Source organism: Planococcus citri, chromosome 3, assembly GCF_950023065.1.
Source record: "Planococcus citri chromosome 3, ihPlaCitr1.1, whole genome shotgun sequence".
In the NCBI taxonomy this organism is placed as follows: domain Eukaryota; kingdom Metazoa; phylum Arthropoda; class Insecta; order Hemiptera; family Pseudococcidae; genus Planococcus; species Planococcus citri.
The window spans coordinates 58,414,520-58,430,249 of NC_088679.1; the positions used below are offsets into that span (position 1 = coordinate 58,414,520).

The 15,730-nt window shown below is 36.7% G+C and overlaps 2 protein-coding genes across 2 annotated transcripts; both read left to right on the forward strand.

Annotated features, from left to right (window-relative positions):
- The first annotated feature begins 2,902 nt into the window (after positions 1-2,902).
- Positions 2,903-4,735, forward strand: wash (washout). The gene has a single exon (XM_065358297.1). It carries the CDS (start codon positions 3,132-3,134, stop codon positions 4,518-4,520), a length of 1,389 nt encoding a protein of 462 aa, XP_065214369.1. The 5' UTR covers positions 2,903-3,131; the 3' UTR covers positions 4,521-4,735.
- Positions 4,736-7,512: 2,777 nt separating this feature from the next.
- On the forward strand, positions 7,513-14,725 carry LOC135841366 (palmitoyltransferase ZDHHC3). The gene is made up of 7 exons (XM_065358301.1): positions 7,513-7,854; positions 8,145-8,457; positions 8,791-8,976; positions 9,138-9,274; positions 9,581-9,665; positions 13,521-13,733; positions 13,953-14,725. The coding sequence occupies exons 2-7, from the start codon at positions 8,386-8,388 to the stop codon at positions 14,109-14,111; spliced, it is 852 nt and encodes a 283-aa protein (XP_065214373.1). The 5' UTR covers positions 7,513-7,854; positions 8,145-8,385; the 3' UTR covers positions 14,112-14,725.
- Positions 14,726-15,730: the final 1,005 nt, after the last annotated feature.

Below are 15,730 nucleotides of genomic sequence, written 5' to 3' on the forward strand. Positions count from 1 at the left end.
TGCGTAATGTAACTCAGAAAATATAACTCGCTGCAATTGTTAGATATTTTTTAATATTGAAAAATTTAATTTATTGACGTTATTTAAGTTGTAAAAATCGATTGAATAAAATGGAGGAGTATCGATGAGACAATTTTTTGGACCCGGACAGTTATTGACTTGACACTTGACCCACTTGACCACTCTTATAATGTTGTCCCAAATACGAATCTGTGGTTAGTCAACTCAAAATGACCATTTTTTGGATCCCAAATTTGAGAATAAAAAAATAATTTTAGGAACTACCGCGGCGCCGAGTATTATTTTCAAAATTGAACCTGATAAACGTTATGCCTATGCGAGGTGATTTTTTGGGAATTGATTTTTTGAACATTTTAGAACCACCATTTTGAACCTACTCGTTTGAACCCCGCTAAAAAGATATATTCAATTCAATTATCCAAATGAAAAAGTTTAGTAGATGTGTTCTTTTACTTCTTTTTACACGAATTTTGGCATTTTTGGCAGATTTTCAAGTATCTGGATTCTGGATTTTGGACGTTTTTTTAAATCTCTTTTTTTCAACACTTTTGAGATTACATTCACCAATTGAAAGAATTATTCACATTGGTTCACTTTGCTCAAGAAAATTCATGTTTTATAAAAAAAAGTTTGTAAACCATCCTACCAAACAGATTTTTTAAATCTAAATTTTTTTTGAAGGAGTCCCGATAAGGCCATTTTTTGGCCCCACGACATATCGATTGGACCACTCATAAAATATTGTAATAAATATCCAAAATACGAATCGGTGGTTGGGTAACCCAAAATGACCATTTTTTGGGCTCCAGGGGTTCCCAAAGTTCTGATTAAAAAATGAATTTTAGGAACCACTTGAGTATTATTTTCATAAACTTTTTTAGCATAAAATATCTGTTTGAACTTGATGAACGTTATGCGAGGTGATTTTCCCATTTTCGACTCTCGTGAGCAGAAATTGCCTGGGGGTTTGATTTTTGGAAAATTTTGGAACCACCATTTTGAACCTACCCCTTTGAGCCCCCCTAAAAAGCTTTTTACAGTTATCTGAAAGACCTTCATCCTACCAAATTTTGAGCTCAATAAAATTTTCCGCTGGTACTCAAAAATCCAGTTTTCGATTTTTTTGCAATTTCGAAATTTTGGGAACCCCTGGAAAACTGGAAACCTGCGATTTGCGCCAAACGTTACGTTTTGAGGTATATATTCAATTATCTTGATGAAAAAGTCTGATTAAGCTCCCTGTATAATCGTAATTTTGAACCCTCTTTTTAGAGCCTCCCACTTTAGAAACCCCTAAACAAGACATTTATGCACATTTTTTCAAATAAATTGAAGCATTCAAGTTTAAAACATACTAGCAAGAGGTCGATAATTTTTCATTCGATTTTACCAGTAACTTTCAAAATTATGTTTTTTTGGGCCAAATTCTGAGATTTTACTTCGTTGAAATCGTAAAAACGTGATTTTGGCGTTTTTTAAAGAGTAAAATTTTAGAATTTGGCCCAAAAAAGCTTAATTTTGAAGGTTACAGGAAAAATCAAATGAAAAATCATCGTTATCGAGCACGTGCCAGTGCGGTTCAAACTTCAAATGTAAATTCTTCAATTCATTTGAAAAAATTTGCTTTTACACCTTTTTTAGGGGTGCCTAATGTGGGGGGCTCTAAAAAAAAGGTTCAAAATTACGAATACAGGGAGCTTAATTAAACTTTTTCATCAAGATAATTGAATATACATATACCTCAAAACGTTACGTTTGGCGTAAATCGCATGTTTCTAGTTTTCCAGGGGTTCCCAAAACTTCGAAATTGCAAAAAAATGGAAAACTGGATTTTTGAGTTCCAGCGCAAAATTTTATTGAGCTCAAAATTTGGTAGGATGAAGGTCTTTCAGATACTAAGAACCGTAAAAAGCTTTTTAGAGGGGCTCAAAGGGATAGGTTCAAAATGGTGGTCCCAAAATTTTCCAAAAATTAAAACCCCCGCAATTTCTGCCCACGAGGGTCGAAAGTAGGAAAATCACCTCGCATAACGTTCATCAAGTTCAAACAGATATTTTATGCTAAAAAAGTTTCTGAAAATAATACTCAGTGGTTCCTAAAATTCTTTTTGTAATCACAACTTTGGGAACCCCTGGAGCCCCAAAAATGGTCATTTTGGGTTAACCAACCACCGATTCGTATTTTGGATATTTAAGAGTGGTCCAGTCGATAAATGTCGTGGGGCCAAAAAATGGCCTTATCGGGACTCCTCCTTTGCTAAAAATGAAGTATGAACTCTATAACCTGATATTTTGGTGACCGGAATTTTAGTACACGTTCAATGGATCTCAGGTTAGTTTGGTTCATTTCAGAGAACGTGAGTTTCGTCTGAAAAATGTGCCCTATGCCCGATCCTATCTGCCCTTGTATTTTTTTTTGAATGTTAATTGAAATGAAAATGAATGGAAGAAATTGGATTACCTACTGTATAATAATATTGCAGCTTTTGAAGTTTTGAAACTTGAAAGTAAAATAGCAAAACCTGTGATGCCGGATTAACTGTTTATAAAGGAATATTGAAGGTCTGGGGCAAAAATTCTTTCAGTTTAGTCTTTAGTACCTTTTATACCTCATGTGAAGAATTTTTTGGGAGGATACCTAGGACATCTAGGTACCTACATAATCTGGATATTATTCAAAAGCAGAAACCATTTGTTAACAAAATGAATGTTGCAGTTTGTATAAAATAGTAAAAGTGCAGATAATCTTCTGACCAGTTCCGGAAACCGGAATAATTTAAATCAATTAAAACAAATCGAATTGAATCCAAAGAAATAACATGAAAATGTTATGACTTACGAGTAGGTACTTATTTCATATATTTGGCATGTGATGTGTTTTTCGTCATCTGCGCATGTCAACGAAAACGTAAACATTTCCTAATCTCTTATCAATGCCGTTGAAAAAAAAAACCATCCAAAACACAATCTTCAGTTATACTTCAGTTGTAGTTAAATGAATCGGTGAGATTCAAATTTCTAAAGTTTAAAGTGGTTCGTTAATTACTTAGCTAGTTGTGCCTTGTTGAAATGATATTCGATAGCTAATTCGTTCTGTATTCGAGTACTTTTATGATGTCTGAAAACCGTATCCAGATACCGATTATCCCGTATGGGCTACGTCCGGAAGAAACCATCGTTCAAATCGCCACAGCGTTACGAAACATTGATTCAGTAACAACCGATGTGTTCCAACAAATCGAAAACAATATCGATAGATTTCGAAATCATTTATCTGGTCTGAAAAAACGAAGCGAAGTAGTTGCTGCCAAAGTAGATCAACTCGCAGGTAGAAATGTCGCCACGACGGTTTACTCGCATAATAAATTTCCAACCAAGAACGATGATTACGATACTATGTTCCGGATGAATTTAAACGATCTGCTCGATAGCGAAAAAGTACCAATTAGCGATAAACATCAGAACGCCAAGTACAACAAGTCTTCCAATACGCTTAAATTTTACCACATGAAAAACAACATCGAAACATTTCCAAAATACGAAGAATCGATCCTCGAGCAAGGGCTTGGAATGATACCCGGCGATGTCGAAGACGTAAGCTCGTTGCTTTTATTCAATACGTCGGAGGAAATTTACAATAAATACGTAATGCGCGATCCATTATCGGTGGATGCGGTATCGTCACCGGTTATCGAAGAGAACAATCCTTCGAAGAGTATCGCCGCCGCGCCTAATTCCATACTTAATAATTACGTGTTTCAAAACACCGAATACTTCGATTCATTCTACACTCCGGCTTATCAAGAAGTTCCTACGATCGATGTGCCCCTAGACTTACCCGATTTACCAGGAATCGCTGATAACTTGAAGTTCAATCTCGCCTTAGAAACATCCATCGCCCCATCTAAACAGAAAACAGATACCGTCGGACCAGTTTCCACCAACGAACAAGTTAAAGCTCCCGTTGATAACTTGGATTCGCGTGATATTACTCCTGTACCTAAAGTCGAAACCGTACCAGCTCAGAAAGCTCCTAGCATAGAGCAAAGTTCATCTTCGAGTCACATTTCAGCACCACCTCCTCCTCCGCCTCCTCCACCACCGCCGCCGATTCCAACACCATCTCCGGCAGCACCTCCTTTACCAACTTCAAACGATAAAGCTGAATCTTCTGCTGTTAAATCTAGCGGTTCTGGTTTAGACATGCATGCTAACTTAATGGCCGCGATACGTAGTGCCGGAGGTAAAGATAGAGCGAATCTTCGACGAGTATCGCATCCCGAAAACGAACCTACGGTTAAATCCAGCGCGCCCAAAGATGAATTTATGGCTGATTTGTACGCGAAATTGGCCCTCAGACGGAAAGGTATTTCGGGTCAAGTTAAAGAGAATAATGCTAAAAATACCAGTTTGATAGATCGTATGTCTTCGATGATACCACCATCTCCTCCCGATGAATCAGAAACAGACGATGATGTTTCTAATGATTGGGATGACTGATGAGGGTATATTCGAAGTCATCTGTATCGTGAAAATCAATATTATTTTTATATTTTTCCGGGTGATATTGTTCATTATATTTTTTGCCTGTTTGATATATTTTTACACGTACCTACGTCCTACGTAATGTATCTACCGATATTTTTAATCATTCTATTCAATGTGATATGTTGATTATATTATTTCATATTGTGAAAATAAATATTCTGTTATTATTTGAATCAAACTGATTTACTAATTCATTTTTGGAATTATTACAAAAAATGAAATTGATTTTTGAATCACTGCTCAGAAATCCGTAAAAATTAATAAAAAAGAAAAATCTGAAAGTATAAATCTATATTTTACACAAAATTCATCACGATGACCGTATCATTTTTTTTGCATCGTGTTAGGTACAGAGAATTTCACCCTCTCTAGACGATCATATTCAATTTCAATCGTTTCAATGTCAGAAAATTTTCTAGTTGAAACTTGTATTTTTGCAGAAATTTCTCCACAAAAATTTCAGCTCACAATCAGCTGAATACTTCTTCAGATTAATCTCTTTTGCGTTATGAAAGAATAGTCCGTTTTGTTAGAAATGTCATCTTTATAGCTTAATTCATGGGCTAGCTGCATTGCATTTTTTAATTCATTAATTGTCTTTTCAATAAAAATCAGTTTTTCACTGTCGGCCATTTGCAAGGCACGTTTTCTTTTCCAGTTACATAATTTTTGAAAAATACTGTCGCAGGCTTGTTTAATCTAAAAATTTAAATAATATGGTATGACTATCAAATTTTCAGGTATGAAAAAAATTATGCGTATATATTTTCCGAAGCGGTGACATTTGCTTGAGACTTTTTTTGATTCAGTTTTTCGTCACATTCATTCAGATCGTTTGTTTTATTTAGATAATCTTTTTTAAGCTCCAAAGATTTACGACGTTGCTGATTGAGCGAGTTCATTTTTGTCTAAAACATTTGTTGTGAAATTTTATTTCGGATAGCATTTTCTCCTGAATCCTTTGACGTTTATTCTCATTTTCCTGCATTTAATCAGAATAAAGTTCATGAATCATAAAATTTGAAAATAAGGAGAACATTATTATTTTTTTTAAATATGAAATTCAAGACTCAAGTGCAGATGAGTGTGCATGAAAGAGCAATTGAATTGTGGCCTCTGTGGTGAATTGTTTAATATGGTGCGAAAAAATGATTAAAATTTTAACCATGAAAAAAGTATTGTTATTTTTCACATCTTTCAGAAAATCTTCTTGCTTTTTCGCCTCAATTCTATCAATTTATTTGTCGTTTCTGTGTTATTATAAAATTCCATTTCTTTTTCTTTTTTGTTCAATTTTTTCTTCGCATTAATCAATTCCAAGTAAGTTTGTATGTACATAATAATAATGGACAGAAAGAAGTGGCGATTTCCATTCTGGAAATGTTCTGCAATAAATAAAATACAAGCTACTTGTTCGATATATTTTTTTTGTTGAAAATTGAAAAAAATGATGCCTATGAAAAATAACGAATGACGGATACTTTGCCAAATCCACGGATTCGTGAATTTGTAAATCCCATTTTTTCGATTCGAAGCGGTTACTTCAAAATGTTTGTTCATTGTTGACATATCTAGTTTTCTAAATTGGAAAAAGAAAACGTTTGTTCATAATAAATTTCCAAGTAAAGTAGGTACTGGTACATACCTTTGTTAACTAACTTATGTAAAGGCCAGAGAGAAAAGTAAGTGAATAGGTATCTTTTCAATTTAAAAAAAATCCCAATCCAATTTATTAAATTTGGCATTATTTACATTGAGATCAAATTAAATTATTGAATAAATAAAATAAAATACAAATGTACGAGTATTGTTTCACTAAATGCATTTTCACAATGCCTCAAAGCGTTGAGTAAACAATCAATAAATAGGTACTAAGTATTTTACGAACAAGCTTAGCTTTCGTAACAACAAGCATTGCTTGAAAAAGTCTTCTCTGGAAGTTCGCAAAACTTCTTAGAAAATGCTAGTGCTACTAATACAGGACATGTTGTCCGGAGAGTAGTAGGTACATAGTACATAGGTAGTACAAACTTCAGATTAATATGTACCTATTATAATATATTACATATAACCGGGTAAGAGTGAACAAAAAAGATGAGATAAAAAAGTTGCCTACTTTTAAAATTGAAGGGGCAAAGTACGTTTTCAAAATTCAAGAGCCTAAATTCAATTTCGACGATGAGGGTCGGTAGTATTTTGAAAAATGAACAAAAATACCTATTATGACTTTTTGCCAAACTCGCAAATTGAAGGGACTACAAAATGATTTTTAATTTCAAAAAATCGCGATGAAAAAAATAAATTCGAAAATTAATAGTGCATCAAAAAATGAACAAATTTTATTACGATCATTTTTTTTCCCTCTAAAATTTAAAAAGTTTTTGAAGCTCAACAATTTTTGAATTGCAAATTTACAACTTTCGAGCTTCAAAAACTTTTAAGTGAAATTGAAGTGTAGAGTAAATTTTGGATTTCGATTTCCAAATCTGTCTGGTGAAATTTTATGGGAATTTCGAGTATTGAAAAATCCACATGGAGGCTCCAGTAATTTCCAAAAAGTCACCGGAGGCTCCAAAACGACTTGAAATCTACCTGCAGTCGACTTCGTATAGCGTACATGAATTTCTGTTTTCTAACTTTGCGGAAATATAATTTCAAGTTTCAAAAATCTACTGGAGTCTCCAAAATTACTTGAACTAGTTGAACTCACCAGAAGTCGATTCGACTTGATAGCATGTTGAAGTTGGAGTACATTCAAGTGCAACGTGAATTTCAGACTTCAAGTTCAAAGTTCAAATTTCACTTGATAAAATTAATTTTGTGGAAAATTTCGGTTTTCAAAAATCGGCCACGTTCCGAATTCCGAACAAGTGAACGAGATTGCTCGAATGCTCGCTTCTAGAGCAAAATGTGTGTCAACCTCGGTTTCGAGTTGTTGTTGTTTGTTTACATGGTATTTTGTTGTAGAAAATGTAGAATAGAAGTAGTGATAGTGTTTAAAATCAAAATAAGATTAGTGTTTCCAGTGAAATTATTAATTTACCTGCTACGCTGCCAATAAAATCGTTCCGAACTGCTTTTTCCAGTTTTCCGGTGATTGCGAACGCAGTTTCCCTTTCACCGTTTTCTTTCCGAATCAGAAATCTAATGAAGTATCTGATCAGTGATCAGTGACCAGAAGAGCAGATAAGACGTTGTGAAATCGTGTTTGGTGCTGATGATTGGCTGTGTTTGGGCCTTGATGATGTTGTATGGTCGATTTTAAAACGACTGAAACGTCCGTCAGGTATTTGTTTGTGATGTATGATACTGTAGCATACTCGTATAATTTACAATCCGCCCCAGAGAGCCGTAGTTCATCTACTCGTAGAATGTACTCGTAGCTGCGTATTACTCGTAATATATATCATCCTGAACCGTCGTAGATGCTCTCGACTACTCGAACGGCTACTTTTACTTCTATCTATCTCCATTATATTTGTGTATGTCATGTACATAGTAGATACCACATACATGTATGAAACACTTAGACCTACCTTGAATCTAACACTATCATACTCGATTGTTCATTTTCAGCTACAGCAATAAGTGGATTACTGGCGGCGTAAAGGAGAGCTAATGCTGGAGCTGTGAATTTTACAATAGAGTATTACGTGTCGAGGAGGACAGCTTTGTCGTTGGAAATTGGCATGGCGCAGATTTCACGAGTTTAGTTGGAAAATGAGACCGCAAAATGTACGCTCTTCGTGCTGGTTTCGATTGTACTCGTGCATATATTAGATAGTACCTACGCGTATGTAAAACTAATGGATGAAAAATGGACCACTACGCCTCTTCGAAAAACTGCGCTGCAAATCGTTCCAATAAAGCTTCGGTTTGGTTTGTGAAGGTAGGTCATCAGCCGACTGTTAGCGACGACGTGGTGTTGCCAAGTTATCAAATTCGAATCGCAATATTGCTCCGATATTCGAATTTTAGTCTCGATGTATTTCTTGTTGTATCTACGTTGAAAATTTATTCGTTTGAATTTTCGTTTAATTGCGATTTACAACTTGTGTACCTAATACCTATCGATAACTTGGCGTCATCAACCTGGTAAATTGGCTATCGCTGTCGCATGGCGCTAACGCTGACGAAGCAAGTTACGAGTACTCGTATAGCCTAGATACATTAAATGTCTCTATCTACTTACATATTATAATCGGTGTGTTGGTTTTTGCAGGATATTTGCGGCATTATTTGCGCCTGTTTGACGTGGATGTTGATGCTGTACGCCGAGTTCGTTGTTTGCTTCGTCATATTATGGCCGACCACGCGATTGTTTTATCGTTATTTCAACGCCGTCATATTTCAGACGTTCACGTTATTCGCATTTATATCGCATTTGCGCACCATGTTCACAGATCCGGTGAGTAGATCTACCTGCGCCCTTAGTTCACCCTTTGAATACGATCGTACGAAGGCTTGTGGGCTATTTGTGTACTCGGAGTAGGAGTAGGTTGCTATCGTACGATTCGCAGTCATACAGTCATGTTATCAAGCTGATTTGTGTATTTGGGTGTTTGGCAGGGTGCGGTGCCCAAAGGAAATGCGGCAAATGACGCTTTCATTCCAGATGGCGTACGTAACGGACAGTTGATATTCAAGTGCCCCAAGTGCTGCAGTTTTAAACCTGAAAGAGCGCATCATTGTTCCGTCTGTCAAAGGTACGTATTTACTTTTACCTCGATTGATGTACGAGTACGAGTGAATTGTGAAAGAGAAAAAAAAGCTTGAAATTCGGCAAAAAGATCAAAATATCTTCGTAAATTCAAATCCGATCGAATGTAATTGCGATAGGCCGGCCTTGTTTTATTGAAAACTCTGATGCAGTCGTGTACTCGTACTCGTAGGATCTACAAAGCGTTGCTACAGTTTTTCAGAAGTTTTCTTATGTACTCGTACCTTAATATAATTTATGTAAGTAGATGTAGTAGGTAGCAATTTAATTTTTCGTTTTCGCTCACCCGTAGATGCATCAGGAAAATGGATCATCATTGTCCGTGGGTCAATAATTGCGTCGGTGAAAATAATCAGAAATATTTCATCCTCTTCACGGTAAGATACCCCTACTTAAGTACTTATAGGCCCAAGTGGGAGGCCCGCATAAGGATCACCTGCACCCCCCTGCCAATCCTCCGGGGCAACTTTTTTCTTAAAGGAGGAGTCCCAAGGAACATTTCTAGCCCTTGTCCTAAAAAAAAAAGTGGCCCTGCTAACAAAATGGCGGCCATTTTGATTGACAGGTCAGTCGAAATCGCAGATTTTGCGTTCCAACATAGGACTCGCACGAAATTTTTTAAACCGTACAAACGTAGATCGAAAGATCAGGCAAAAATGTATCGCTTGCCAAAATTTCAAGTGCTAAAGTGCGTTTTTCGATTTTTGGTGGATTTTTGAAAATCAAATTTAGGCCAAAAATGAGGGTAAAATCAAAATTTTACCAAATTGACCAAGAAAGCTGAAATTTGGGATATACCCTATTATTGACATGCCAAATTGATTGGAAACTGTTTCAACCCGTTTTGAGCAGTTCTGGAGCCTCCAGCAGATTTTTAAACTCGAAATTCCCACAAAATTTCATCGAACGGAGATGGAAAGCCAAAATGTACTCTGCACACTAATTTCAATACGCTACGAAGTCAACTGCAGGTGGATTTCCAATCGTTTTGGAGCCTCTAACAACTTTTTGAAAATTACTGGAGCCTCCAGTAGATTTTTGAAACTTGAAATTACTCCAAAATTTCATCAAACGGAGATGGAAAGACGAAATTTACTTCGCAAACTACTTTCAATACGACATGAAGTCGACTACATGATGGTTTCAAATAGTTTTGACGCTTCTAGTTAATTTTTAAATTTCAATTTTCCAAAAAAACGCCGTACAACCTTTCAAAAAGTCGCTGGAAGCTCCAAAACAACTTGAAATCCACCAGCAGTCGACTTCGTAGCGTATTGAAATTAGTTTGCAGAATGAATTTCGGTTCTCTATCTCCATTTTGATGAAATTTTGGGAGAATTCAAATTTCAAAAATCTACTGGAAGCTCCAGTAATTTTCAATAAGTCGCTGGTGGCTCCAAAACGACTTGAAATCCACCTGCAGTTAGCTGTATAGCGTATTGAAATTAGTTCGCAGATTAAATTTCGGCTTCCCAACTCCATTTCATAAAATCTTGAGGGAATTTCAAGTTTCAAAAATCTGGTGGAGACTCCAGTAATTTTCAAAAAGTCGCTGGAGGCTCCGAAATGACTTAAACCCACCTGAAGTTGTCTTCAAAGGGTATAATTGGAGTGCAGAGTAAATTTCGGTTTTCCATCTCCGTTTGATGAAATTTTGTGGGAATTTCGAGTTTCAAAAATCTGCTGGAGGCTCCAGAACTGCTCAAAATGGGTTGAAACAGTTTTCAACCGATTTGGCATGTCGATAATAGGGTATATACCAAATTTCAACTTTTTTGGTCAATTTGGTAAAATTTTGATTTTTTCCCTCATTTTTGGCCTAAATAGTCCAGTCAAATTAGCTCATATGAGAACTCAACCTGGAATAAATTGGGGGAAATTTTTTTTTGCGCCAAAATGCTCAGGATGGTGTCCATGTAAGTTAACATTGGATAAGGTCTAATCGAATAACACCCCCTCTCCCCCAACAAAACAGTTGAAATTTTTTCTGCAAAATCTGATTAGGTAAATTTCATCTCGAGTATCATGCAAGTTTATTTTCATTGATCTGTTGATTCTGTGATTTCAAGGTCATCAAGTCATCATCAATGTCTTCTTCTGAAACTTCTACACATTAACCGGATTATTGTTATGAGTCGGAAAGGGGGAGGGGTGTTAAACATACAGGCCTTTGTATCCCATGGAGACACTGGAACCTATAGTAAAACATGCTATGCCGAAGAGGCGAAGAAGTTATTGTTACTACAAATTTCACTTTGAAAATAACCTGGTATGTGACGGGGAGGAGGGGTGTCAATCGATTCCATATGTTGTAAAAGTAGCTCAACTTCAAAAATAATTGAAATTCAGGAGGGGGCTGAGGGGTCCGGAGGGGCTGTACGAGTGTAGCAGAAAATCGGACGTCATATTCGTGCTCAGCGGTATCGAATCATATGAAAACGACACCAATGTCATCGAAATACCTCTATTTCGAAAATCGTCATAATTGAGGGGGCTGAGGGGCTCTAGAGAGGAGTAGGTGAGTGTAGCAGAAAATCTGAGGTCATATTCGTGCTCAGTGGTATTGAATCATAAGAGAACGACACCCTACTCATTGATATTCATGTTTCTCAAAATTTCAAAATCACCCCCACCCCCCCTAAGACACATTTTTTCAACTTTTCAGCACGGCGCACCAAAGCAACAATTTTGAAAGAACTACATGATGTTTGGGGGTCAAAAATACATCCAAAAAACGTGTTCCTAAAATTGTACCTCGCAATCTTGATTGTTAATAGGCATAAAAAAATGAAAAAACGCCGTTTTGGGGGGTAAATATGAGGGGAGGGAGTTGAAAATTTTTATGGGGGTACCTACTAAGGATATACATAACTCCCAGAAAAATTTTCAAAATCGGTTGAAATGGGGCTGAGAAAAGTGTTATTGAAATTTCAGAAAAGGGGGGGGTCACCAAAAAGGGGAGGGGATGTGGATCTGAAATTTTCCACGCGCAAGTTTCTCCATCGTACCCACCTTCCATGCTGATATCAACTCGAACACTTTCGGGGACCATTTCACCCCTCTTAGGCGCCTATAGCCTTTATGTATTTTACAGGAAACCCCCCTTTTTTGAATGGTTCCAGCCCCGCCCCCTTGGGGGTAGAAGGGCAGTTGATACATCACTAGATCGGAAATTTGACGCAGAATACAAAAATAGAATTATTTTCGACGTAAAATCAATTGCTCGCGAGAAAATCGCAAAAAACGGTGCTGGGGGGCACAAATGTGGGTCTGGGGGGAGAAGCTCCAGGCGGATTTAGGGTGGGTTTTAGTATGTCATTTAGGACACCATCCTGAGCATTTTGGCGCAAAAAAAAATTTCCTCCAATTTATTCCAGGCGAAATCCCTATTTGACTGTATTAAAATTTGATTTTTAAAAATTCACCAAAAACCGAAAAACACACTTTATCACTTGAAATTTTGACTAGTGATACATTTTTGCCTGATCTTTCGATCTACGTTTGTACGGTTTAAAAAATTTCGTGCAAGTCCTATGTTGGAACGCAAAATCTGCGACTTTGGCTGACCTGTCAATCAAAATGGCCGCCATTTTGTTAGTAGGGCTACTTTTTTTTTGAGGACAAGGGCTAGTAATGTTCCTTAGGACTCCCCCTTTAAGAAAAAAGTTGCTCCGGAGCAGTATTGCAAGAGTGGAGTAAGAGTAGGAGTAAGGAGTGCAAGGAGTGAGAATTTTTGAAAGGAGTAGGAGTGGAGTTGGAGTGTTGTCAAATCAAAACTCCTTACTCCTCTTTTCCCCCCCTAATTTTGTGACTAATTACATCAAAATGTTGCTGTTACTCACGTATTTTCAGTATTTTCAATTTTTTTAGTTGTTTATTTTACTGTTTTTCTCATTAGTTATCATCAATGATATTATTTTATCAATTATTGATATACTTTTACCATCTTACACTTTTAATTTATGGATATAATCAATCACTCAATATCTGTAGAGTCAAAATTCCTGAAAAATAATGAAAAACAATGGGAGTAAGGAGTGGAGTAGGAGTGGAGTAAGAGTGCTGACATTTCCTTTGGAGTGAGTAAGGAGTGAGTATAGTGCTGAAACCAGCACTCTTGCAACACTGCTCCGGAGGATCGGCAGGGGGTGCAGGTGATCCCTATGCGCCCCCCCCGACTATAAGAGTTACCTGAGTAAGATTTTATTCATTTTTGTTATGGAATTTTTCAGTTCTACATTACGGTGATCTCTTCTCACGCGCTGTTCTTGTCGATAAATCAATTCATCACTTGCATACGCAGCGATTGGAGAGAATGCTCGGTATTTAGTCCTCCGGCCACCATAATAATGATCCTGTTTTTGGTTTTCGAAGCTCTGTTGTTCGCCATATTTACGTTGGTCATGTTTGTTACGCAATTACAAGCAATATGGATTGACGAAACGGTAAGTAGGTTAGGTACACGGCTGCGGCTTTAGGTCTTTCTGCTGTTTCGGTTCCGGCCCGGCGTAAATCTTGGAACACTTATCGGTTCGGTTCGATTCGATTTGATTCAGTGACCGAGTAGCGAATGTCGACGAAATAAACGAGCAATGCTCAGCCATCGTAATTCGTAACGAGTACCTAGTTTTTTAATTTTTTTTTGTTGAAATTTTTCATTTCAGGGTATCGAACAACTGAAAAAAGAGGAAGCCAGATGGGCTAAAAAATCAAAATGGAAAAGCTTGCAAACGGTTTTCGGAAGATTTTCACTGGCGTGGTTTTCGCCTTTCACGCTACCGCCATCCAAGAGTAAACTCAATAGTTACCTTTACTCAGTGTGAGTTTGCATATCGATATCGAATCGAAGAGCATGTTATTTAACCAATGTTGGACGAGTACATACTCGTACCTGGCTATCTGCGCGAATACTACTTGCAGACAGCGTGCTGCGTCTCTGCATACACCTATTCAAGTGCTGCGATATTATTCGTTTTGGTACTCTTACAGAGGTACCTACGTATTGGTAAATTGGTAGTTTCTGAGTACTATGTACTGAGCAAGTGGTGCAAGTACTACAAGTACGAGGAACGCTGCACCGTGCTGCTCCTTACGTTTCGTGTATCCTCAGTCGTCAATCATCGTATTTACAATGTCGCGGTATTAACCGTACCTACCTATTTACGTACTCAACTCTTTTTACTGTACCCCTGATACGTACGTATTTACCTACAAGTATTTACCTACAGTATATAGCGATAGCAGGCTAGCGGGCTGGATATCATGTTTGGCGCAACTGGTCGCGCAAGTTTACTGTCGCATGTTATGTTTTGTTTCTACTTATACATACTTAATTTACCAAGTATAGTACCTCTAGTTACATATGTTTTTTTTAGCTCGTCTACGCGCATAAGTTATTTTTAATTTTATAGTCGGTGCAATAAATGGTCAAACTTTTTATTTGTTGTTTGTTCGCGTATGCGTATTAATGTACTCGTATTAAACGTCGTTCGATTTGATTTTCTCCCTATCATATACTCGAGTATCAAGACAAGTAGGAATAGATATTGACGAAAATTGAAAACACAAATTTTCAGCTATACTACATATGTACAGCACGAAGTCGACTGCAGGTAGATTTCCAGTCGTTTTGGAGCCTCCGGTGACCTTTTGGAAATTAGTGTGTCTGCTGGAACCAAAAAAGCAAATTTCTTGCTTTTTTCTTGCCTTCTTCAAGCGTGTTATTTGGGGAGGGGGGATGAACCATGTTATTTTTCCGACAAAAATCAACAAACATGCTGAAGATCAGTGGCGTTTATAGGATGAAATCACAGAGAGAGTTAAAATTTTTATTTATGAATGAAGAGGGGAGAGCAATGACAGATTTTTAGAAATGTAAAATCGACATTTTAGGTAATTTTTCAAAAACCCTTCGTAATGAATAGGGCTAGGATTTTTAAGCGCTATAAAAAAAAACGATAAAAAATGTAAAAAAAAAGAAAAAAAAGCACTATCAAATCCTACTATGTTTCATGTCAAAATGAAGGTTTTTTCAAACCCAGTAAAATATCTCCCTTAAATACATACCAGACCTACAGGGTGTTAACTGTTAAATGAGTCGTGGGCAATAATTTCATAATAGATCCAACTCGAGTAGACGAACAAAAAACGTTATTATGATAAGTTGCCTATCTTGTTGAATAAAGGCGCTACGTGCTCCGCAAAACCGGAAATTTAAAAATTTTGAAAAATTCATCAAAAATAAGAAAATGTTTGAATCAGTCAAATACTGATTTAAAATTTCCAAATTTCGATTGCCCCAAATTTGAATTTCTAAATTGTGCTTGCCCCTTCAATTTGGAAGATAGGCAATTGGTCATAACAACTTTTTTTATTCGCCCACTCGAGTACTATAGACTAGAGACATCATTAGAATGATTCAAACATCTTATTTTTGATGAAT